Source organism: Symphalangus syndactylus, chromosome 2 (genome assembly GCF_028878055.3).
Source record: "Symphalangus syndactylus isolate Jambi chromosome 2, NHGRI_mSymSyn1-v2.1_pri, whole genome shotgun sequence".
NCBI classification, from domain to species: domain Eukaryota; kingdom Metazoa; phylum Chordata; class Mammalia; order Primates; family Hylobatidae; genus Symphalangus; species Symphalangus syndactylus.
In genome coordinates, this window is record NC_072424.2 from 140,679,688 (window position 1) to 140,705,889 (window position 26,202).

Genomic DNA, 26,202 nt, shown 5'->3' on the forward strand with positions numbered 1-26,202 from the left:
TTGTTGAGTTTGAGTTGAATGATGTTTCCAACTGGATATTTTTCATAACTGCATATCTTTTCCGAAAAGTAGTTTTTAGGCCAGGTGCGGTGGCTCACATCTCTAATCCCAGCACTTTGGGAGGCCGAGGTGGGTCCTGAGGTCAGGAGTTTGAAACCAGCCTGGCCAACATGGTGAAACCCCATATCTACTAAAAATACAAAAATTAGCTAGGTGTGGTGGTGCATGCCTATAATCCCAGCTACATGGGAGGCTGGGACAGGAGAATAGCTTAAACCTGGGAGGCAGAGATTGCAGTGAGCCGAGATCGCGCCACTGCACTTCAACATGGGAGACAGAGTGAGACTCCATCTCAAAACAAAAAAAAAAAAAAGGAAAAGTAGTTTTTAAATCTTTGACTGCACTCACTCCGTCAGTTTAAAAAATTATGCACAAAAAGCAACACACATACAAACACACACACACACGTTATATTACTGTAATGATGTGTATTAGTAATATGTAATGTATATTACAGTACTAACGTTTGCATAATGAAAACACATGAATAAAAATTGTAAAGGATGATATTAAAGGTAAATACAGTCCAGGTTCAGTGGCTCATACCTATAATCCCAGCACTTTCGGAGGCTGAGGTGGGTGGATCACCTGAGGTCAGGAGTTCGATACCAGCCTGGCCAACATGGTGAAACCCCATCTCTACTAAAAATACAAAAATTAGTTGGGCATGGTGGCACATGCCTGTAATTCCAGCTACTTAGGAGGCTGAGGCATGAGAATCACTTGAACCTGGGAGGTGGAGGTTGTGGTGAGCCAAGATCACCCCACTGCACTCCAGCCTGGGCGACAGAGCGAGACCCTCTCTCTCAAAAGAAAATAAAAAAAAAGTAAATACAGATATACGCATTTTTCTCTCTGCATCCCTTTGATTTAGTGAGCTCCAGGCAGTAACATCACGTACAGATGTAAAGTTTGAAAAAAAACAGAGGAGTTGTGTCTGCAAAGGATCACTTTCATAATGAAAGACTAGAGCAGGTACAGAGATTGGGGACCCCTCCCACCCTCTTTTCCCCATCCCCTCTGAGCCCTGCAGATGTTGAAAGGTAGCTGATGCCTCATGTTTCAGCTCTGAGCTTTACTGCTATTCATGCTACATCTCAGTGAGTTCTGGCTTGGAGACCACTGGTCCAACCCAACCCACCATGAGAGACGATTTGTGAAAAGAGCCCAGAGTCTGGAGTCTGAAGGCCTTGGTTTGATTCTGGTCTCTATCCCTTTCCAGCTAAATCTTACATCTTAGACAAATCATTTGATCACTCCAAGCCTTGGCTTTCTTGTTCATAAACTGGAGATGGTATATTTCTTTTCACGGTGTAATGAGGATTAAATGAGACAACATAAATCAAAGTGATTTGTGAGCTAGAATGCCAGGAACTGCACCAGCATTTGTTGTTACTTTTTGTATAATCAACCCTAGTCATGCAGTGTACATTTTCCTGTCTACATCTTCCATCAACTATAAATACAATGTGTCATATTCCCCCTAGGTCCAGAGGTGGCAGTAATTCTGCAATCATTCGGTTACCTTTTCCTACCCACAGCACTTGTTTTCCTGTCCTATGCAGAACACTGGTTTTCAAGCTGGGATGATTTTCCATCCCAGGGGATGTTTGGTTTCTCCCAGTGAGGGTGGGGATACAGTACTGGCTTCCAGCAGGTAAAGTCTGGGCATGCTGCTAAACATCCTACACTGCACAGGACAGCGCCACCACAAAGAACAGAAAGCGTCAGTATCTGGAGTGGTTAATCTGTCCTCTGAACCGACTGGGATGACGGGCATGGAAGTTTTGGTTGTTGATCTTTACTCCTGCAATTGAATCCCATTTTCTATTAGAGGTCACTTACCTACATTAGCAGAAGGCCCTGGCCTGGCTTTGGGTGTGTCTAGGGGGCACTGACGCCTACCGGAGATGAGAGAGGAGAAGGAGACCTGCAGGGTGAGATGAGAGGCGCTGAAGGAGAGAGAGCTGCCGGCTCTGCCTTCACTTACGAATGTAACCTTTTTAACATGTATTAAGTCTCTGGTGGTGAAAACCTTAAAATTATTGAATTTCAGTTTTGTGTAAGTAGCAGTCACATTTTACTGCTTTCCCTTCTTCTACTGTTGTCTTCTCCCTTCTGTTTAGTTCTTCTGACTCTTTTGAAGTCCAAAAAGCCTTATGTACCAGATCATCACTCTTCGGTTCTCCCTCTTCTTCTTTCTTTCATAAATCTTTGTGAGTGACACACATTAATGACCAGGAGATGCCGTTGGTAGCCTTGTGTCCATTTCTGGAATCTCAAGACTTGGCTTTCACCACCACTTCCTGACCACAGCAAGCAGTTACCAAGGGCAATGGAGATATTTTCATTCCTACGCTTGGCCACTTACCCTGATGCCTTCTGTTGATTTTCAGAATCAGAAGTCAAGTTGATCATCTGAATTATGAGTTATTCAGTCTAATGGCAAGGAAATTAATAAGACAGAGTCGTGAAACTCCCATCTGTCTCCAAGCTATCTACTTGTGGATGTTTATCAAGCTAAGAAACTTGCCATATGTGTAACATATTGTCTGAAGGAAAAGAAACTCTACTTTTTTCTAGAAAGTCCTGATATTGTATGTTGTGTTTTTGTTCCACCTTATTAAATGGCCTTCTCTTCTTGTCGCAGGTAAATAAAATGGCTTCATCCTATTCATCTTTCTCTGTTAGCTTTCCATAATAGTAACATGAATGGTTTCTGTTTACATGGGGTGTTCAACCTCACTCCTCAAAGGATCTAATAACATCTTTTAAGTTCAATCTGTTCTTGTATTTTGCCTTACAAACTAACATGTTTTTAAATGTCTTTTCAGAAATGATAAACTTGAATTTTTCTCATGGTGGCTTTTGTCCAAACATCTCTAATTGTTTTGGAGATAATGTCCTATTCATTTTCACAATATTCCTCTAAAAATGTAGGCAATATTATGCCACCTTGCACATGGTCAGACCACAGCATGTGGGAATTGATTAACTCTCTTTTTGCCATGCTTCTACATTGCTCATCCCTTTTCCATTCTGTTAGCACATGGATGCTATCAGTTCTCTTCTAATCATCCTTTGCAGTTAGCTGAATACCCCTTATGAAGTTTATCAGTCTCAACTCCTGTGATAGTTACTTGAGGACATCTTATCCTCCTTCATTAGCCTGCAGGTTCAGTCTCCTTCTCTGACTGGTTTAGGACCATGTACTGAACTCTGCACATATGATCCACACAGTTCAATGTATATAATTACAAAAATGTCTAAGATCCAAATTAAAGGAAGGAATGGGAGCATTACAAATGGATGCATCATTGAACACACATATATTTATTTCTTGAATATAGAAAAATGAAAATGTAGCATTCTTACAGGATGATAGTAATATATTTGTTTTCAATGTGCTTTTCTTATTTATTTAATCCTCATGAAATCTGACTATATAAGCAGGGTTGCCATGCCCAACTTAAAGATGAATGAACTGAGACTCAGAGGCTGGGTTACCATCCCAGTGTCTCCAATCTTGCAGGAAATAGAGTATTTCCTAACAAATTCCAGTGATCACACGGCAGTTCTTTCTATTCTGACTATAATATTTTCTCTAAAGCTCTACTCACCAATCTTGCCTTCATGTTCACCTCCCTCATATCTCACTTTCCTAAAACCCACCTTTTATCACATTTCTTCCCCCAAATCACCAATAGTTAGCAAGTGTCCCTCAGAGGGAAATAAAAAGTTTTGAGCATGTGAGTTACAGCCTTCCATAGCATGTGAGTTTTGTTCTCCTAGACCTTCCTCTTGCACAGCCTTTCTTTTTGGGCACACTGGGCTGTTCACTATCCCAGCCATGCTTCACACCTCCCAGCCCTGGGGAAGACATTACCCCGTTAGCAATGCCCCTCTAGCACCTTTCTTTACCAACCAGAATAGAAATGGACTCACAGAGACTCATTCACTGCCTGTTTCTTCAGCATTTTATGCCCCTTTCACTCCTCCGTGCTGCCTCATGCATTTCTTCTACACAGTAGACATTTGGTTAATACTCATTACCTGGTTGATACCACTGAAAATATGAAATTAGGCAGAAAACTCACTCTGGGGACAAGACAATGTCTACTGTAATCCACCTGCAGACATGTTAGAAATTTGCACTAAGTCACAGATGCTTATAGTGTGTGTGTGTGTGGGGGGGGATTATTCTTACCAGATTTTTCTTTAATGCTGCAAATTGGCAGCCTGAGTGTTTTGAGCGTCCATGGCCATTAGAGGCAGTCTTTCAAGGGGAGTTTTCACGTCAGTCATCTCTGTGCCCTCCCACTGTACTGAAAACAGTGTCTGGTATGTATTATGCACTGTAGGAATATTTTTACATTTTTTTCGTTGAATAATTCATTTAAATTTAATATACAAAGGGACAGATCCAATGCAAACTTTCATTGAAAGGCGCGATCCTGGAGCCTGATATAATGTGTGCAGGCCACATCCGGCCATCACGGGCGGGTTCGCATCGTGCACAGAAAACATTTCTAGCCAGAGAGCTGCATGGAAGCCCACCACCCTTCCCTTGAGAACACACTGCTGTATGAAAGAACAGGACAATGCCACCTCAACATCCATACATTCCTCTTCAGACTCAAATGGTGGCATACCCAATATTCCACTACAGGATAACATTCAGAATATGGAAAATCGGTCCCAGTGACACAGCTTTTCTCTGCACAGTAGCTAGCTCCTCTCCAGCTCTTTCCCATCTGGCTTCAACTTTGCCTGTCCATTTCTGCGTGAGATGGAACATTCGAGAACATACAGCACACAGACCCTAGGCAGCTCCCAACACTGGAAATACCTTCCTCTCTCCTGGACATGCTCTGTGCAATTGCAATGAGAGATTCCAGCGCCACTGGTAACTTACACTTGGCACCAACCCGTAAGTGGCTGCTGCACAACTGACCTGTGATCCATGCACAGTATTCTCGTGGAAGTGAATGAGGGTTTTGTGAAAAATCTATGGCGGGGGGGAAAAAAATGTACCTGACGTCTGTTGAAAACAGCCAGGCCCTGCTGGAGGGAGTTGTGTCACTGTGGACTGGCTCTGTTAGGAGGAAACAGTTTCCGGGCCCCGCCGGGCCATGGCTGGCTTTCCTTCCCCTTCCTTGAAGCTCCTGCCCCGGCTCTGCCACCCCCCGAAGACCGAACCCTCGCTGTCACCTCTCCTTTTGCACAGTCCAGGCCGGTCGGGTGTCCTCACGTCCTCCTTCTGCTGCAGAGCTTCCGGAGGGGCCGCCTCCCGCGGGCGCTGGCCCCTTCCCAGGCCCCGGCCCTCCCCAGGCCTCTCTCCTCGAGGCTCCGGGCCGGCTCCCCCTTCCATCCTCCCCAGCGCACTGGCCGGTCTGCCCACCTCGCTCAAGTCTCCACCCGGAAGATTTAAAAAGTGAAAAGCCAAGGCCACCTCTGTGTGCGGCCTCACCGTCCTTCCCTGCGAACCCCGGAGAACACGGCCTTCTGATGAAACCCCAGTCTCCTCGCTTTGCGTGGGCTTTTCTATCCACCGCGAGCTGAAACTTCTCCCTAAAGCAATCGCTTCTCCAGACTCCTGGGCTCTTTCCCTTCCGACTCCCCGACCCGGCGAGCCTCCCTGCAGGCTCCTTCTCCTCCCTCCCCCGGGCTGCGGGTGATGCCTGCACAGCCTCCGCCCTCTGAACGCTCCTATCCTTCGCACTCCAGACCCGCAGGCGAACCCAACACCTGTGAGCTCCAGAAGCTGTCTCCCCCAACCCCGGGCCGGCCCGGAGCCCCTGCTGGGGTCGGATCCCCAGTGCAGGCCTCCCTGCCAGCAGTGCACATCCTCCTTCCCACCTTGCGTTTCCCACCTGGGCCCTGTTGCTCCCGTTGGCTTACCGGGAAGGAAACTCGGTCTCCTTTCATTTCTTTAGGAAACTCAGGGATGCCTCGGACTCCTCCCGCCCGGGGACTCCCCACTCTCTGTAGTACACACAATTTAAAGTTCCACATTTTTAATTTTCCCTGCGGGACTGTCTAGCTGTGCGTTAGTTCAATCCTTCTTTCAATGGTTTTCTCACTGGTATTCCTGTTGCTGGTCCTCTCCCTGGCCCTCAACCCGCAAACCGGCGATGTTCTTCCTGAAGCCGGAGTGGCCTCTACCTCGCAGGCTATGGAGGTCTGCCACCTGCCAAGTAACAAACACCTCGTGTTTCTCAACCTACGCCTCAGTCTGATCATCCATGCAAAGGGTAGTGATCACATCTAGCTAATACGAGTGTTGTGAGGATTCAGTACGTTATCATAAATCATGCCTCAAGGGCATCCCGGAGCTAAATAAGGCTAGGTAGGAGTTAGTGCTGTCCCACTTGTCAGATCCCAGCAGGACACACCAGGCCGGCCACTGGCTGGCTCTCATCCTCCTCTACAGGCTTATGTCCCTCTGGGACCTTACCTTCCTGCTCCCTCGCCTGTGCTCACACTGGACCACCCCTTGTCCCTTGACCTTGGGGCCGTCTCCATGCCCCTGTTTCTCTTGTCCTTCCCTTCTCTGCCAGGAACATCTGCCTCCTATCCCCCAGCCGTGGGAGTTCAAAGTCAATTCAATACCACCTTCTTCAGGAATCCTTCCAGGCTCAAGTTCCCGCCTCTTACCCTCTAAGAACAGGAAAACCCATGGAATTATTTGCTCCCTCTGTGTTCCTGCCCACACCCGGGTCATGATTTCAGCCCAGCACTTGTAACCATGCATTGGCGGTTATGCTGCTTGATAGTGACTGCTTTGACCAGTGAAATCTGGATCCATCAGTCTTGAAGTTCGCTAGACCACTGAAAGGCAAGCACTAGGTGGCAAGGAAATACTGGCTAAATTTAAATTTTTGAAATTATAAGTTTCGGAAATCATGACCAAGGGTGATGTTTTCTGTGCTGGGTTTGTTTTGTCTATATTATTATTGGTTTGGGGTGTTTGCTCTGCCCTGGAACTTCAAAAACCAGTTTCTGACCTTTTAAAAGTAAATCTCTTACTTAAGATTGAAATATATTAAATTCCTTTATTTTTGATGAGAAACCATAAGTAAACAATGGATGGATTTTTAAAACTTTTACATCTCAAAGAAGACATGAAAATTGAAAAATACCCACGTTGCTTTAACATGACTGCAATTTGATAAATATTTTGGACTTTTATTTGCAAAAGAATATAAAGAATCTTTATTTCAAAGACTTATTTGGTGGAGCCGAAATATCACCATTGTACTCCACTAGAATGAAACATTTGTTGGCCTGGATCTTGGTTTTTGTTGTTGTTGTTGTTGTTTTTAATTCCTTGCTCTTTAGACTGCTGTTTAAAATCTTATGTTTTTAAATGTGTTACCAAGGAGAAAATGTGAGAGCAAATTCCATAGTGTAGAATGGAATGCCTCCGCCTGCCCTCCCCAGCAACACACACTTAAGGATGTCTGCATATGTTCCCATCCTCATCGGCAGGCTTTTGTTCCAGTCCTGAGAAAGACAGCCTCCCACTAAAGAAATAAGGCCTCCAAAGCATGTGTTTTTCTTTGGTGTTCCTGCAAATTAGCACGAATCTGTGCTATGTTGTATGGAATTTCAGAGAGACATTTTATTATTTGTCCTCGATAGGAAAATGTGCAAAATCCATGGTTTGCTTATTCCAGATACAATTATCTCACTTTTCTTTAAATCAGCATCAGTAAGCATGAATTCAGCCACATAAATGACTTTACTTTTAAAATCATGAATAAAAGTTGAGTTTACCCACTAAAAAGTATCATTTGATCCAACGAATATCAATTACATAGCCTTAATTTTTAAATGGAACTTAAATATTATCAAAGCTGTATGTCTAGAATGAAGAATGAAATGAATCAATGTATTAGAAATTTGCAGATATGTTACATAACAATCACTTCCTAACGAATGCTTAGAAGATCCTATTTATACTTTTGAGCCCTTAGATTCTACTCCAGATATGTCTTCTTAAATCCACTGTTTTTCTTTTCTCTTTAATTTCAGTTTGTTTGGTTTAATGATAGCTACTGAACATAAATGCCAAATTACAATGGCACTTCCCAGCTGTGTGCAGAACTTTATATTTTAAGTACCAATTTGTGATGAAAGAATGCTTCCAGCTCAATTCTCATCAGCATTAGAGGTTTTAGCAATTGCCAATTATTTTTCTAAATTACCTATTTTAATTAAGCAAAATATTGTGAATTTAAGATTATGAAGTGTTCAAGCATTATTTCATCTTTAACTAATTAGTGAGAAAAAGGAAATTATATTTTGGGACATTAAGTGGCTATTTTTAGAATAAAATGCTTCTATGGTTTCAATGCCTTAAATTAACAGAAAATGCACAAACTTCTCTCGAAATCCTGTTACATCTGGGGTCTTTGAAGTACACCTTGAACTGATCATTTGTTCTAATGTAACATAAATTTGTATGTTAATTGGAGCCAAAATGCCCAAGAGATTGAGCTTGGTATCTCCCTTGACTAATTTAACACATCTAGATCCCTCAGCAACATTTTAAAACCACCTGTTTCTATGTTGCCTTCATGGAACAAAGCCTAGAACGTAGGAAGGACCCCAATGTGCAACTATCGATATGACTGTCATCCTTAGTTCGGTTCTGAGATTTCCATTCCTAACTTATCATTGGATCTACATTCTATTTCTTACAAGGGCACTTCAAGAGATATGTACAGATGAAGGAAAATTGGGACCAAAATCTGCCTGCCTAGCAGCTTACAGCAATATTGGAAGGCGTCGAAAGCCATTATTAACCGACATTGGCAAAGTGATTTTGAAAACTCTTCGTTTTATATGTCAATGCAGGCTATGATGGTCCCTAAACTGTTGCTTCAAGGCCCAGCATTCTCCCTCCTGAACACGGCCCATTAACGGTAGTGAGCTCCGGAGGGGAAAGGGGTTAGTCAACAATTCTGCTTGGCTGCTTCAGGGGAGAGCCAGTGTTTTGCAGTCTAGTGAACTAATTATGCACTCTTGATGAGATCATTAAAGGACAATAAAGGAAAATGGAAACAATTCACAATATGTATAGACAAATTTCTATATCGAATAATTTTTGGTTGTATTTAAATGTTGGGTGGAAACTTTTCTATCCTGAATAATGGTTGGTTTTTTTAAAAAAAAAAATCTTCAGATTGAAACCTATCCTTTAAGCACAAAAGTATAGTCAGGAATTTTTAGTCTTTATAACTAACACAGATGATACCGATAGTTTGGTATCTCTGATCTGATGGGTAAACTCTACTCTTACAATGGTGTGGTGGCCTGTGAGGGAAGGGGCAGGCACTCCTGGATCCCCTTGAGCATTTTCAGTGCTTCTGTTTCATTCATCCACCTTATTCTGGAAATTGAATTCGGAGATTTATATTTTAGATATGTTTTTATTAAAATACTCCTTTCTGAATTGTTTTCCAATTTATTCAACAGGCAATATTAGGTAATATATTTGAAAATACAAAAAAATGGTGAATTTTGTCATTGATTCCTGTGTAGTCATGTGAATTCTTGGAGTTTCTAAAAAGGGATTTTTTTTACATCGGTTTATATCCCATTTCACTTGACAATTTGAAGCATCCAAAATGATACAAGCAAATTGGATGGATGTCTCAATTAAATACAATGGAAGTCAATAAAGATAAATGCAAAGTAGTGTCTTGAACAGCAATAATCCTATAAATACAAACTAAGAAAGAAACCAATTCAATTTAGTGTAGGAAAAAGATGAAGAGGTTTTGATAAGTGAAAACAGTACAACTGAAAGAACAGCCAACTATTTCGTGACATGTCAATACTATCGCTATTGAGTGTAAAATGCATGAGTCCGTCTCCCTCGAAACCACCAGCTCCTGCTGCAATGTAAGGCTCTGTAGGGTGAACAGTCTGGAAAGGAGAAAGCAGTGATTCCCAGCAATGGTCAGAATCCAAAAGCTGAGAGGCCCTAAGAGGAAGAACAGTGGTGATTTTGCACCAGCGGTGGTCATATGTCTCTGGGGGAAGGGCAGCATTTAAGAGTCTGTGGAAAGAGGGTTTTAACATCTCCTATTCCCAGGAGGGATGCCCCAGTCTCAGAACTGGGATCCTTCTGGCATCAGGATGACCAGAATTGGGGTGCCCTTAACAGCCAGCCCTGGTACAGCCTCCTCTGCGGAGCTGGACGTGCCCCCAGGGTTGCTCAGCCGAACAGAAGGATCGAGAGGCAACACGATAGGTGCCTAGGATGTGGCTATAAAAGGTTCTTGTGGGCCCTGTGTGATCCTTCATTCACCAGTGCCACCGCAGGAATGATGAGGAAAATGGCCAGCAGTCAAGATATTTAGCTAAGGGGCTGTCTTGGCAGCTCCAGGAGACGGTCTGATAGTTCATCTTAAAGGTTACAGACCCTTCCTCCTTGCGGCATATAATCCTATGTGAGGCAGCTTTCCAGAGGAATCTTGGCGTCCCCAGTATTGAGACAGACAAAAAGATTGGAAAGCTATGGGGGAGAAAAGGAGTTAAATAACCCACACTGATTTTCCAGAAATCACTCCATTCTGTGCCTAGGTGTTGCTCTTGCTCATGTGCTATGTAGGCCTGCCAGATTCACAAAGAAAAATACAGGATACCCAATTAATTTGAATTTCAGATGAACAAGAAATAATTTTTTTAATATAAGTATGTGTCATGAAATACTTAAGACATGCTTATACTAAAAATGTTTTTTGTTATTTATGTGAAATTTAAAGTTAACTGATCATCTGTGTTTGATCAGGCAACTACAGTGAGAACCACATACCTCACACATACATGGTCTATGTCCTCTGGCCACCTGCATGTGACATGCTGAAACTATCACATCAACAAAACAAGCCCAAAGCTCTTATCTCTGAAGCACTGGGAGTTAAGTTACTCCCTTAGAGGAGATGAGCACTTTTTAAAAATTAAATGTGGAAAAAAAAACATGGAATACTCACAATGCAAAATGACTTATCCTTGGCCTCCAAAGCCCTCACACCTAGATTATTGAATTAATTTTTCACTAGTTCTTCCTACTTTCCTCTTTCTCCCCATACCTCTCTTCTATACAAAACTCTCAAATCAACTGGTGCGAAGGCTGCTTTCCTAACGTGACTGGGTCCCCTTTGGGCATCCAGTGAATGCCCAAACAGGCATGAAAGACCCTTCCCGAGCCCCCTTTCCAAAGATACGTCTGCTTCCTCTGCCCTTGAATGGTACCCTGGGCTAGGAAGTTACAGATGAGGCCAGTGAAGAGGGGGCTCGTCCCTCCATGAAGCGGGGAGGGTCATTCCAACTCAAGAGATCAGGGAACACTTCCGGAGGGAGATAGCATTTGAGCTTCGCTTTGAAGAATGAGTAAAATTTAGGTATGGGAAGCTGGGGAGAGAAAAGCCTGGCTGGTCTAGGGCAAAGGCCCTGGATTGGGACAGGTCCTGTGTGTTCTGAGAGCGAGAGGCCCTATTGGCTGATAGTTAGAGGATGCCCAGATTCAACAAACTACTGACCTTTTTGTAATCCCTAGAAACCTTTTTGAGTGCGATGTCATAATTAAGGCCATGCAACAGGGAAAGTTATCTGCAACGATTTTAAGCATCAGAAACTAAGAAGTTCATTTAAAATATTTCTGATCTCTACCTTTAAAAATTCATTTTCAGTATCACTATAATCCACCCAACTGACTCTAAATCTCATGCCCATTTCAGAAGCCCTAGCTGAGTCTCTATCCTGTCCCAACCCCACTCCGACTGAAGGTAAGATTCTAATGGCTGGTCTACCTTTGTGCCCACGCACATCCTCTTCTTTCTTTTTTTTTTTTTTTTTTTTTTTGAGATGGAGTCTCGCTCTGTCACCCAGGCTGGAGTGCAGTGGCGCGATCCCGGCTCACTGCAAGCTCCACCTCCCGGATTCACGCCATTCTCCTGCCTCAGCCTCCCGAGTAGCTGGGACTACAGGCGCTTGCCACCGCGCCCAGCTAATTTTTATTTTTATTTTTATTTTTATTTTTAGTAGAGACAAGGTTTCACCCTGTTAGCCAGGATGGTCTCGATCTCCTGACCTCGTGATCCGCCCGCCTCGGCCTCCCAAAGTGCTGGGATTACAGGCGTGAGGCTTTACTTGCTAGCCTTCTCAGCCGCCTCTAGATCTCTGCACACACCGTGCTGTTCAGGGGCCTTCTTATATGCTGTTCCCTCCGTCTGGAATGTCCTTTCCCCTCTTTTCTCCAAGTTCATCCTTCAGCATTCAAGCTAAGAATTGTCTCCTTCAAGAACTCTTCCCTGAGCCCCGAGACAGGCCGAGGGGCCCTTCGCAGCGCTCTCCTGTGGAAGCCCTCACCGCCGTGTGCGGAAGCTGCCTTGAGTTTCTCCCATCTGGCCCTGAGCTGCCGCGGTCTCCTCTGGCTCTTGGCTCCTGCAGCCTCTTCTCCATCGGGGCTGTCAGCCAGTCTCTGGGCTTCAGCCACCGTCTTTAAGCTCATGACTCCGAAATTTCAGTTTGCCTGAGCCACAGACCTATATATTGAATTACCTGTTCCTAAAAGCCTCAAGGTCACTCTCAACTCAACATGTTTAAAGCTAAACTCCCATCTTCCCCAAGCCTGCTGCTCGTCCTACATCGCTTCTCCATCCCTGAGCACCAGAGGAGCCTGGGGGCCGTTCTAGACTCTTCTTCACCCTTCTCCTGAACCAGCAGCCCAGCCCAGTGCACCACAGGTAATATCTGAGCGGCCTCCCTACGACCCCCACGCCCCGGGACTCCCTCCCCTCCCACTGCTGCTGCCTAGGTTCCACCGAGGAGCTCTCTCCTTGGGAGCCGTGCCCCTCCCACTTCAGTCCTCTCCGAGCCATTTGTATTTATTTTGTATTGTTGCCAAAACAAATTTACAGAGTTGGGGGCCTAACAACAGCAGAAATTTATTATCTTGCAGCTCAATAGTGCAGAAGTCTACATAGGTTTTACGGGACCAAAATCGAGGTATTTACAGAACCGTGTCCCCTCCTGGGGCTCTGCTGGAAAGCCCGTTTCCTGGCCTTTTCCAGCTTTCACTCCTTGGCTCGTGGGCCCCTTCAAAGCCAACTTCTTCAAAGCCAGCAACGTTGCATCTCCCTGACCGTTTTTTGGGTCATCTCCAGCTGTCCTCTTGTGCCTCACTCTGCCACTGTAAGGACCATCCTGATTACATTTGATCCACCCAGATTATCGGAAAGGATCTCCCTATCTCGAGGTCTTCAATGTGAGCATGTCTGCAAAGTCCCTTTTGTCATGTAATGCAACATGGTCACGGGTTCCAGGAATTAGGTTGTGGCCATCTTGGCGGTGGTGGGCAGAATATTCTGCCTACCACACTGTGGAGTGATCTTCCTAAAACACATCTCTTCTCCTACTGACAATTACTAACTACTACCTGTGCAGTAAAGTCCAAACTTCCTATTTGGGCATAATGGTCTCCATTCTCCGTCCAGGTCCAGTAGCACCTACATTCAAGAAACCACTGGCATTTGCTCTGAAGCAGTGTGACTGCCTCTGTGTCTACTAGTTCTGCTCTTCCACCTTGAGTGGCCTTCCCTTCCCTCAGCTCTCATGACCAAGTCAGCACCTCTGCAAAGCCTCCCAGGACCCACCCTCCCAGGTGGAAAGGCACACTCCCTCTAGGTGCTTGCTGTCCCTACACCCACATCGCTCATGTCACCTCTCCCTCTTTATTGCACCTTGCTGGTTACCAGCAGAGCTCCCCGTGAACAGGGAACTTGTCTGTCCCGTTGCTGCATCCCCAGCACCAGGCGTAGTGAATTACAAATGTTGGATGGGCAGATGAACGCACATCAGGCTGCAGAGCTCGTGGGCTGCTCCTGGGGCCCATGCTTGCTCTCACACTAATATGAGAATAGTTATCCAGCCAGCTGAGGATGTCAACAGCCACTTCTCAGAACGAAAAAGGACACGAACCAATGTTTCACTTTATTACACCACTAGTGAATTAAACGAAGCCACAAGCACTCGGCTTGGAGGATTCTATCATTCTTTATGTTCTGTTCCCCACCGTTTGGGCCACTTAGTATGTTCTTCCGTGAACCTTTCTTGAGTGTTCAATAACACTATGAAAGTTGTCATTAGACCAAGAACAAATGAGGTTTAGTTTACTCCTCAGTTGACAACTAATGAAAATTACCAAGCTAACGGGCTTAACCCTTGACTTTTCTATTAGGACCTAAAGAATCCATAGAAATGATCTACAGTTCTTGGAAAGAAATGGAAAACAAAATATTTGTGGGTTCGTGTGTAGACCCTTATGGATAACACCTCTTTTATTCCTCACCAGGACCGTGTGAGGTGGTAGTGCTGAGAGAATGGGAAATCCTCCCAAATTCTTAGGTACATAAAGAAAACAAGATTGGACCTTCACCTATGATTTTTTCTGCTTCTGTAGTAAAATGAGGCTGCTGACTGTATTAAGAATTGTACCTACAGGGAGTGGCCACCTTGATTTATGTTTGGGCTGAGGAAGATATTGAGATGGGCTTGAGTGGAGAATTACAGTAAAAGCAATCCCGGTGATGTGGAGGAGGGAGCGATGGGTTTTAGTAACTGCTTGTGCATGCCTGGTTGAGCTGAACCACTAAACCTCTTTCACCCATCATTACTTGTATCTTAGGATAGGGAATGAGCTATTTGAGCTGATGAACCCTTAAAGATCAAAGCTTCCATTTTTATGCAAATAGCCAAGAGCAATAAAACCTAGGAAAGAAAAGTAGGGAACGTGAATTACAGTAGGATGTGTGTCACTAAAAGTTACAGCAAGCCGGGTGGTTATTCAGAAGTAAGCTCCCAGCAAGGATAACTTTTCAAATTTGTGTTTTAAATTATTTTTAAATGAGAAAAGGTAATAGAAAAATATAACCCTGGATTTCATTGGTTCTCTAATACATCACAATCTTAAGATGACATAAATATGCAATTTTGAATTAGACATTACTAGGAAATAATATTGCACACTCTGACGTGCCAGGTACCTCCTCACACTGCAGCAGGCACAGGGCTTTGGTGCTGGAAGCCCTTGGAATCTGACTTAAGTACAACTCTCAAACTAAACATGCCTTCTTTAGCTTTTTTTTTGCAATGGGATTGCAAAACCCATTTTGCAATCCACGTATTGATCGTGCTGCCGTATTATACCGTGGTTCTATGTAAGAAACCACATCCAGATCCTTCCTGAATAGACCTCTATCATGTTGCTTGGAGGTAGAACATGCCTTTAAGAATAAGCCGCTTTGAATGCCATGAGCACAGGCTTTGGAGTGAGAGAGCTGGGTCCAGTCACAGATCTCCTGCTTCCGGGCTGTGTGACCTCAGGCAACTTAGAGAACTTCTCTGAATCCGCATTGTCACTGCATACCGTTGTTGTAAGAGTTACATAATGTAACCTTTTGAAAGAATTTAAATGTTGTATCTATCTGGCATTTAGCTAGAGTTTAAAGAGTTTAAAGTTTCATTTTAGCTAAAAATAAATACTGTTATTTATTATAATGTTAATCTATTGTTTCTTATATATGTTATATAATATATAATTTATTATATATATTTACATCATTTTAGCTAAAAATAGTAAACAATATGATTTATTATAATACAAAATTTATTATTATATTCTTATTTTTAGCTAAAATTAAGTAAATTCATGTGCTGTAAAGGAAGAGTTGTTCTACCCTTATTATAATTGCATTTATACAATTTTTAAAAACTAATGCTGAATCTCTAGTAGAAAGAGTACTGGACTGAGTCTTGCATTATGGGTTTTAGTCCTGATTCTGTACTCGCTAATTTTTTTCTACCTTCCTCAGCCACTGTATTCAGTATTTCATATAATGAGCGTTCTGGTAAGCTCTTTACATACATTATCTTATTTACTTCTACAAGGTCAGGGATGACATTGACCCAATTACTTGTCCTTTCTAGGTTCTTCTTCTGCTTTGATAAGGGTGTCGAATGTTCTCTCGGTCATTTCAGCAATAGTATTCTAGAGGAATGCCTCCCACAAATTGTTTTCTAATTTTACTTTGAAGAATTCCAGAGATGACAGTCCTAGGGTGTTCATGACACTGGTAGACCCCTCCCCCTCCCCTTTGGTGGCCCTGATCCTCATTCTGCCTTCACCCCTGTGACTTCCTCTCCTGCCTCCTCCCAGGATGGACAACCCACGCTCAGCCCTGCTCTCTCCTTGCCAGCCCTGCTCTGACAGAGCCTGGCTTTCCCCGTCAGGTGTTGGTTAGCCTTTCTCTGTACCTTTAATTATTTTTCATTTCGATTATTTTCGCCGTGTGTCTGGGAATCACTATTAGGTAGAGAGAACCATATCCAAGACATTATTCTGCATGGGTCTGTCCTCTGTAAAGTCCAAGACATGGATTCATTATCGTCTCTTGTATTTTTTGGACACGAGTTTGATGAGGTTTCTTAATTTTGACAGAGTTAATGCTTCCAAGAAACTTAATAAAGATTCTACAGCCGTTTTAGTAATCAGGGAACTACAGTGGAAATATATCTCTGAGTAATAAAATCCATCCCCTGGAAGCTGTCACCAAAGTCTCAATAATCATGTTCCCCACTCAGCATCCTTTCTGGACCTCAAGATGTCTTGTCAAGTGTATTGAATATCCAGGATATTTAATTTACCACAGAGTTAACTCCAATATATTTGTATTCATTTTCATGCAGAGTTTTGCAAGTCACCAAGACTTAAAATAATGGAGGTTTTGACCTCTAGGTGAACAATTACTTTATTTCTTTTCATGTACTGAACTCATGAAAATGTATTGATGAATTAATAAATGGCATACCTTTTATACCAAATTTTAACAAAATAACCTTAATAGAAGCTTGAATTGCTGCGTGGACAATATTGACATCATGATAGGAAATGTAGGCATTTTAGTAATTAAGTTAAACAGTTATTTTGCCCCCACAACTCAGTTTTCCTCCCAATTTTCCAACCCCAATTCAGAATTACTGAACCTGAAACTTGCTGAGAAGAATCATATGTAGTCAGCTTAATTTCCCCCCTTGAATATGCTTAAGGGAACAAAACCCTCTCTTGTCGGAGGAATTCCCACCGTGCTCTCTGGTTTTTCCTTTCCCTCTCAGCTACCATAGTAAGCATTTACTCTCTTGGGCATTCTGCTAGCCTTCTTGTGAATATCATTTTCTTTGCTCACAAGCACTTTATGTGAATATGAGGCACCTGGAGCCCAGAACTACCGCACGCCCAAGGTGACAATTAGGAGGTGGCAAAGCCAGGATTTAACCTGTGTGTTAGAAGTCCATGCTCTCATCTGTTCCACTAGAAAATGTGCTGCTCTTGACATCCATCTTCCGGGTCATGTAATCAATATCAAGTATACTTGGCTCTCTGTTACCTTTTGCATTTCAATACAGTCGCATAGCCTGGAGTTCACGGTCCTCCAGGATTTCAGTCTTACCTACCGTCTCCACTTTATTTGTCATTAATCCAGAGGTTGAATCTTCATCAGGAAGCCTAAGGTTTTTATCCCCACCAAGATGTGCCTGCCATATTTGCACTCTTGATAAAAGCCTTATTTAGGGTTATTCATTTCTAAATCTTCAAGTGGGTGAACTGTTGTTTGATTTGCGTTTTGGCTTACTATGTAATGCGATGCCTTGCAGAACGTGCCATATTAGGGCATTTTGATATATTCATTTGTTCAAAGACTGGATGCATTCCTTTGTACTGGTCTGCACGTATATGTAACCAGTTCCTTCTTGATAGACATTAGGTTATTTTGAGGATCTTGCTATTGAGAACAATATCATAACTTATATTATGTATGTGTGCATATATTTTGTGCACTGTGTGTATATATCTGAAAAATACAGTCTTAAGAATAGAATGTGCATGTTTCATTTCGAAAGAGATCAACCCTGACCCCCTCCAATCCTCCAGAAGTTGAAAAGGTTGTCAAGGTCCTCATTTTCTTAATTTGGTGTTCTACTTTTGGGTGTCCTCTGACATCGGGGTTCAAGTGAGTTCATTCCATGGCTCCGTTGCACTACCCAGCACCTAATAGCATTACTAAAAGCTGCGTGGACCTCTCAAAATCCAGGGGCTGCTTGTCGCGTATTTAGAAAGGGATTGAAATTGTAGCCATGTGTTTGTTGTAGCCATAAAAGTATCTTCTCAAATGTATTTGCATGAAACTTTAAGTAAGTATAGATCTTTTGAGTGGAACAGACTGATACATACCTGCCCGAGAACAGATACTGAAGGGTCAAATACAGCTCATTAGAAGACACACAGAACTGCATGGGGAGAAAACACCTGTCCCACAGCCTTGGGTATGGGGCTTGCTGGAGCCTCCACATCCTGAACTTTGCTGTAGGAAAAACTGAAAGTAACTGCCAGCTGCCAGGGCCCACTCCCAGCCTGGAGAGCCAGGACAGCCAGGTCTTGGCAGGTGCTGACCTACAAAAAGGACGGTCCTGCTAGGTGAAGTGTGGTCAGGGAGAGGCAGCTGCAGGTGATCTTGGAAATCAATGCTCATTATCAACGTGACTAGTAAAGCTCTGGTAGGACCTTGGTTCTCAATCCTGGCTGCACGTTGAAATCACATGGGACGTTTTAAAAGTTCTGATGCCAATTTCTAATCCCACTTGTTGTGCAATAACCCCAATCCCCCTCAAATGTCTCCAGATAATCTGAGTCACATGTGCTTGACACAGGCGATTCAGCTTTCATTTGGTTTCTGCCGATTTCTTCCTCTCCTGCTCCATCTGATCCCACGAGAGAGCAGCCTCTGGATTGGCAAGTGCAGACTACCAGAGTGGTAAATTCTTACCCAAGAAAGACCCCAGTTCACACTGTTAGAGGGTGATTTTCTCCACCTTTTTGGTCCTGCAAGGATTCAAGTGTCACATCTAGAGCTTAGCTGGGCAATTTTGCAAGCTTCCCAGGTGGTACATGCAGCCAAGGCTGAGAACAACTGCAGTAGGGCTGCAGCCAGGGTGAGGCCCACTGGGTCCAGCCCCCAGAGCTGGCAAGAGCTGGCCAGCGGTAAAGGCCCCAGCAAAGCAGGGCATGGTGGTCTCTAACTCTGACTATGAAACTGGTGATGAAGACAGAGCCAGTCCTTCTGGTTTTCAGTAGCACAGCAGGGTTGTCAAGGGCTGCACAGAGCCAGGGAGGTGGAGCTGCTGTAGGACTCACCAGAGACCACACAGCAAGACAAACTCCAAATCAACCAGCCTGGCTGCTAATGGAATCCTGTCCTAACCAAGTTTCACTAGGAAATGTGTGCAGCTCCACTGCAGGGCATGGCTCCAGCTGGGAGGGACTGCAGGAAATCAGGACCTGACCCACCTTTTTCTTTCCAATTAAGTGGATCCAGCCTGTGTACACTGCCTGGGATGTGGCTGGCAGCTCCCACCTGGGGGTTTTCAACTATTGCCACACCTACTTGCTAGTTCAGCTGCTTTATCAGCTCCACATTTTTTTTTTCTTTTCGAGACAGTGTCTCACTCTGGCACTCAGGCTGGAGTGCAGTGGAATGATCTCGGTTCACTGCAGCCTCTGCCTTTCAGGTTCAAGCGATTCTCCTGCCTCAGCCTCTCCAGTAGCTGGGATTACAGGCACCTGCCACCACGCCCAACTAATTTTTGCATTTTTAGTAGAGGCAGGCTTTTGCCATGTTGGCCAGGCTGGTCTTGAACTCTTGACCTCAGGTGACGCGACTGCCTCAGCCTCACAAAGTGCTGGGATTACAGGCGTGAGCCACCGCACTCAGCCTTCAGCTCCACTTTTGAGCTAGATTTAAATGCTGAGGATTTTATTAATATAAAAAATAATATTGTCCATATTTTTGTATCATGTTATTCTTGTATCTAACTTTGTTATTGTGTTTTATTAATTTAGAAATGGTTTATGAGTCATTCAAAAAGTGTTTAGTAACATATTAAATATTAAGATTATTAAGACAATTTATACCCAAATAGATTTAGACCTTCAGTCTGAATTCCTTTTCGTGTAATAACTTTTATTGTAAAATACAAAGGTTGATAAATAATTGTGAAGATAACTTTTCAAAGGGAAAAAGAATTTGTAGACCTGAATTATCATTTAAAATCTACAAATAATATATTTTAGAGATAAATAGATATTGTGATTTATTTTTAAGCTGTCATGAATCAAAGAACAGCCTTTCTCAGATAAGCAGAAATTGATTAAAATAGACATTATTTCAGGTTTTTATTTATATTATTTTTCTGTTCTCATACCTAATCATGAAGTTCTACGAAGTTCCACATTTAAAAAAAATGTTTGGCTTAAAAAAATAAGATGTAAAATATTTGTCTTTGACAACACTGAGGCCATATCAGGAAGGGTAATTGGGAGGAAAAAAATAGGTCACAATGAGTAACAAAATAGTATTTGTTTCTATTCGCACTTGCTCTGCAATAGCCATAATCTCCCTCAAATTCCTTTGGATATCTCAGTCACATGTGTTCATGGCACAGCCTTTTCAGCTTCCATTTGGTGGCTGCCAATCTCTTCCTCTTCTGCTCCATCTAACAAGGGAATATCCTCTACATTGGCCTCTAAACTAAGTCCCCAGTCCACACTGCCAAAGTGTGAATTTTCTCCCAGGTCTGGACAAAAATCTGCCTCAATTTCCCATCCAGCCTCCATGTCAGTCCACAGTCAGTGGGTGCTGGGGATGATTGTTAAGGGACCTCGGGCTCTTCCCTCTCTTGAGCTAAGAAGCTGCATAGGAGAGAGAGTAGAGCCACCTTAAGATCTCTTTGAACCTTTCACTCCTCCAGGAATGATGGGGGCTGGGTTGCAAAACTATCAGATTAACAGATAATACAGTTCTCAAATTCATTCCACCTCTCAGCCACTGGCCCGTTTTTTGGGGCCTTAGTTCAAGCTGGGCCCCCATCACACTTGAATTCCAAACGTTGTGAACTAGATAGGCCACATGGTTTAGAGACAGAAACCTAGATTTAAATCCCAGTTGGTAATGTTAGCTGAGTGGCCTTAGGCAAGTACCTGAACCATTCTGAGGTTCATGATACTGACTTTATTTCCTGGCAGAGCTCCTGTGGTGATTTGGTAAAGTAATGCATGCTCGGGGTATGTATGTATGTACATAAACCAAAGGTGCTAGACAAGGGTTTGCAATGGTGATTTTTTTTTTTTAGCAGAGGTTTGATGTCAAAAGCATGTGTTGAGCCTCTCCTAGGTGCCTTACACATATGTTAGGGTCTATGGGAGTTTAAAAAAAAAAAATACTAACACCGGGTCCCTGTCCCCAAGGGCCAACACTCTACCAAGGAAACGTGGGTGGCAAGTGCTACATGGTCACACACAGAATGCAGACAAAAGCTTTAGAAAGGTCTGATGAAAAGCCCTCCGGAGGGGTGACAGTTTCCAGGGATGCACGTTAAGTGCAGTCTAGGGCCAGGAACAGCACAGCAGAGGCACCAAACAGGCCGCGCTGCCTGCGCAGGAAACGGTAAATGGTTTAGTGGAGCCAGCGTGGGGCAGGGGCTGGTAGGGGGCCCTGAGGACGGCAGAACGAAAGGGCCCTGGGGAAGAGAGGTCTGACTACAACCCAAAGAACACATCAAATCTCAGGAACAGTGGATGGGGAGTGACGTCACTCATCCCATCAGCCAGTGGATATTTATTTGTTGCCTGGAGGAACCAGTACCAAGAATACACCCATAAAGAGGTCAAAGCCCCACCCCTGTGGAGACCCCTGTCTCAGGGGGAAAAAAGGGGAAATGATCACAAACCTCCATCTTCGTGATAAGTGTTGAGATCCGGGTAAGCACAGAGCACTAGGGTAACCCAGGGGAGAGGCGCTGGTCCAGCATGGGGTGAGCAAGGAGGGAGCGCAAATTCAAGCCTTCAAGACGGTTCACCCTGTCCAGGCTTCAGGAAGCTAACTGGAGGAAGGGAGCCTGGCAGAAAGGGAAAAGCTGGGAGGAGAAAGATCACTCAGAGGCCTCTGTGACAGCCCAGGCGAGGGGCCAGGGAGGCCTCATTTAGGACAGTGAAGATGAGAATGGGCGGACAGGGAGAAAGAATGAATGAAAGGGCATCATTGCATCTAAGGCACCGTTAGCCATTTTTTAAAAACTTCCTTAAATACAGAATTATTTTTAAAACTTTATGATTCTAATATAATACAATTTCTCTTATTTGAAATCTTCACTGGTTTTGCCAACAAGCGCCCCGATTTCATCTAAATACAAGTGTCATGAAAGACAGATGCATTGTTTTGAGTAACACAGAAGCTCCAATTCCTCGGCTGCAGGGGTTGGCACGGGGTTTCTGGGCAGCGTCGCCTGCGCCCGGCACATGTGAAAGGGTTTTGTGCTCGTTTCCTCTGCATCTGCTGAGGGCAACACTGAATCTGTCTTCTCTCCCTGCTCTCCTCTTTGACTGTTTTGTTTGTTTCATTTGCCCTGCTCAACAACAACAAAAAAATGTAGATTAGAATCGGCCCTTTCTTTCAACAGCAGTGAAAGAATTATTTTGTTAATTGGTATATTGATACCCCAAGAACTGCTTACTGTGCCAAGTTATTAAGGATAAGTAGATGAGGGGCAGATTAAACTTTGAATCACCTGTTCCTTTGGGCAAAATACATAAACCAAATTGACTGCAACCAAATGTCATATTATTTACATGGCGTGCACAATTTATTTTCTAAAAATGTGCTCAACAAAAGATTTGAATTTGCTCTTAAGCGTATAATGGATCCCACTTAATAGTGAAGCTCTCTCATGTGCCCTTCTCTATAATTAAATCATATGGAAAAATGTCACGAAGCAAAATAAAATGTATTTATTTCAGCCATATCTTCCCAAAGCATGACATGAAGTCTGAAAAAAGAATCACTAAGCATTTTTATGCCATCTGTGCTGGTAGGGGATACGTTTACCAAGTATGTCACTGTAAAATATTCCATTTTGAATTAAGCATAGTCTACTTATTACTATATAGTGTCTGGCTGAATGAGTACAAAATTGGACAAAATTCTATATCTGACAAAATACTTTTTATTTGTTATTTTGTTGCAAACCTAGTCCACCATAATGTCCTTTACTGAATTACAAGAAATCCAAAAACAAGAATCATAGATTATATTTATGTTAAAAATCTGCATGCTTTTCTATCCAAATAAGTTCACATCATCTTTTCCAACAGTTGAAATTACAGCTTCTCATTAGCAGAGTATGTCTCACTGTGACAACTTGGATGATGATGCTATTGGGTCTGTTAATCTCTATTGCAAAAGGAGAGCTAAAATGTCTGCACAATCAAAAAACTGTTGTTTCAGTTTGCTGGTAAAACACAGTTATATCCATTATGATTTCCACCTACCAGACAGAAGAAACCTTAAGCTTATAGTTTGCCATTATTATGACTAAATTTTATGAATACTTATAGAATTTTTATTTCCTATATGCGATAAGCCCTCTTTGTAGTTTGTTAATGAGATGTAAAAATTCTGTAAATTTTTCAGAGGGCAGTTTGATCGCCTCCAAAAAGCATCAGAGGGTCCTATCTTAATCACTGGTTCATGAAGTAACCCTGGTCTATGGCTATCCTTCAGGGTTCTTTCCCAAGTTGAGATATATCATGGCGTTGTTTTGAGACACATGTGAATAATAAAATGTAACAGTTTACAATGAAAATACTTTATAAGTATGTTGAGCTCCTTCTAGTTGTAAATCTTCCCAAGTCAATAATATTCATATCAAAATTTTCAAATCTAGCTAAATTAAGGAGATGTGACTTGGTAAAAAGTAATGACATAAAATTGTATCATTTTGATCATGATTATACAGGAAAGCTATTATTTTTCTAAAATGAAAAAAATACAAATTTTAGTTTGTCATAGAATCAAGGGCTAGATTCACTTGATAAATTATCTTGATTCTGCTCAAAACTCTGAAAAAATTTAAAGCTCTGTAAGGTTTTTGAAGTCCCACTTCCTTTCAAACCAACCCCACTATCTCCCTGAAGCCATTTTTGACAATAACTGCCTGTGAATGTGATTTGTAAACTATTAGACAACACACAAAAGTGAACTGCTGTCACTAATCATATAACTATCATTCAAATTGTGACAGCTACTCTTTCCAATAGTTCCCACAGGTTTCCAACTGAACATAGTATTTTTTGCTGTGGTGTTTGTTTTATCAATTGATTGTATGTATTTTCATATTCTTTTGTACACTGTCTTTGAACTTGACCTTAAATATTTTCTGTCCATGGCATATCCCTTGATGTGATTACAGGTCAAAGTCCACATCATAGATGCCTAAAGTATCCTGTAGGAAAACAGAATGGGCGCTCCAATAAACATTTATTAAAGCATGTGGCTGGGTGCGGTGGCTCATGCCTATAATCCTAGCACTTTGGGAGGCTGAGGCAGGTGGATCACCTGAGGTCCAAGACCAGCTTGGCCAACATGGTGACACCCTGTCTCTACTAAAAATACAAAAATTAGCTGGGTGTGGTGGCAGGCACCCATAATCCCAGCTACTCAAGAAGCTGAGGCAGGATAATCGCTTGTCCCCAGGGCCAGGGTTGTGGGTTGGGGGTGGGGGCAGAGTTTGCAGTGAGCCAAGATTGCACCACTGCACTCCAGCCTGAACAGCAGAGCAAGATTCCATCTCAAAAAAGAAGAAAAAAAATTATTAAAGCATTGCAGGAAATCTGCTTTAACTCCTATTCTAATAAAACAACAACAACAACAAGAACTCTGAAAATGACTTTCACCATAATTAGTTGAAAATGTTACTTTCCTTTGGCCCAGCTGTATGTAATTCATTATTATATCTATGTCTGAGACTGAGTGTGGGTTTTCAATATAATCAAAGGAAAGACCACCTTTACCAAAAGAACAAATTTCAAAGTTCTTTTATTCCTGTGAACCATATTCTCCAATCACCTACACTGAATACTTTAAATGGGAATTTTTGAAGTGTTAAATATTTATGACCATGTTTTTCTTTCCTAATTTATACGGAGTACTAGAGCTTGTGGCCATAATATTCTAATGCAAAATATGGATCAACTTTCAGTCTGAATGTTTGAAAGTTAATACACTGATTTTACCACCTGCAAAAGATATCCATATTTGAATAAAAGCGACCAGAAGTGAAGCTAATCAATTTAATAACACAAGCAGTTATTTCCTCTCTCTTTTAAAACCCAGAAGGAAAGTGGGGTCCATATGGTCCTAATTGTGTTATTAGTTCTTAGTTTTCCTCTAGGTGCTCTTCTAAGTCTTCTTTTGAGCAAATATCATGAAAAGCTCAAGATGAGAAGCAGTGTTGATTTGAATGAAAGGCTAATCCCAGTTGTCCTTTTTTTAATTGATAAAAACCATGATGATCAGGATGAGTCTCATTGAAGCGTGTATTATGATAAAGTGAACTACGGTGCATGGAGTCACATTTGATGTTCAGGGATCTCATCTGAGAAGGAAAGAGAACACCTTTCCTCAGCATGGAGAAAATGAGGTGTTGGTGGGTGCAGGCAGAGCTGCATCTGCCAGTGTGAGTGAGGAAATCCATGTCTGATTTTCCAAATGAAGTCAAGATTCAGGTCAACTCTGGGGTGAAAGAACAAGGATACCACTGGTGGTTCAGGACGAGAAGTGCGGATTGGGAATAGCCATGGAGCTGGACGTGTGGTACTGACCAGGGATGGGGGAAATGTTGTTGGGAGTGTGGAATTGGCCCCACTTCACATGGCTGCATGCTGTGCTCCTACGGCAGCCAGGCTGTAGAGCAGGAATTCTCATGTGACCACTGGGTTTGGTTATCCCAGATTAGGAATTAGCAGGAGGAGTGTGGCAAAGGCCATGTCTAGAATGTGCTCAGAGGAACTGGCCAGACGGCTCAGGAGAGAGAGGCCGCTGGGCAGGCTGGGCAGGCTGGGCAGGGAGAGGCCATACAGACTTGGGGAGCACCTTCTTCTGCTCTGCTTGCCCAGCCAGCCGCAAACTGGGTGACTTCCACAACACACGTGTCCTTTCTCACAGTGCTGGAGGCTGGCAG

General features: G+C 42.9%; 1 protein-coding gene across 3 annotated transcripts in view; it reads left to right on the forward strand.

The window, feature by feature from the left end:
• Nucleotides 1–26,202, forward strand: part of PACRG (parkin coregulated) — a 579,878-nt gene that overhangs the window by 409,920 nt on the left and 143,756 nt on the right. Inside the window, exon 5 of one of the 3 annotated variants that reach the window (XM_055269138.2) lies at nucleotides 8,770–8,928. The exons of the other annotated variants lie outside the window; for them this stretch is intronic. Coding sequence (XP_055125113.1) covers nucleotides 8,770–8,828 — 59 coding nt within the window. The 3' untranslated portion in view covers nucleotides 8,829–8,928. Of the gene's footprint in view, nucleotides 1–8,769; nucleotides 8,929–26,202 lie in introns of those variants that run through there. 3 annotated transcript variants of the gene reach the window in all.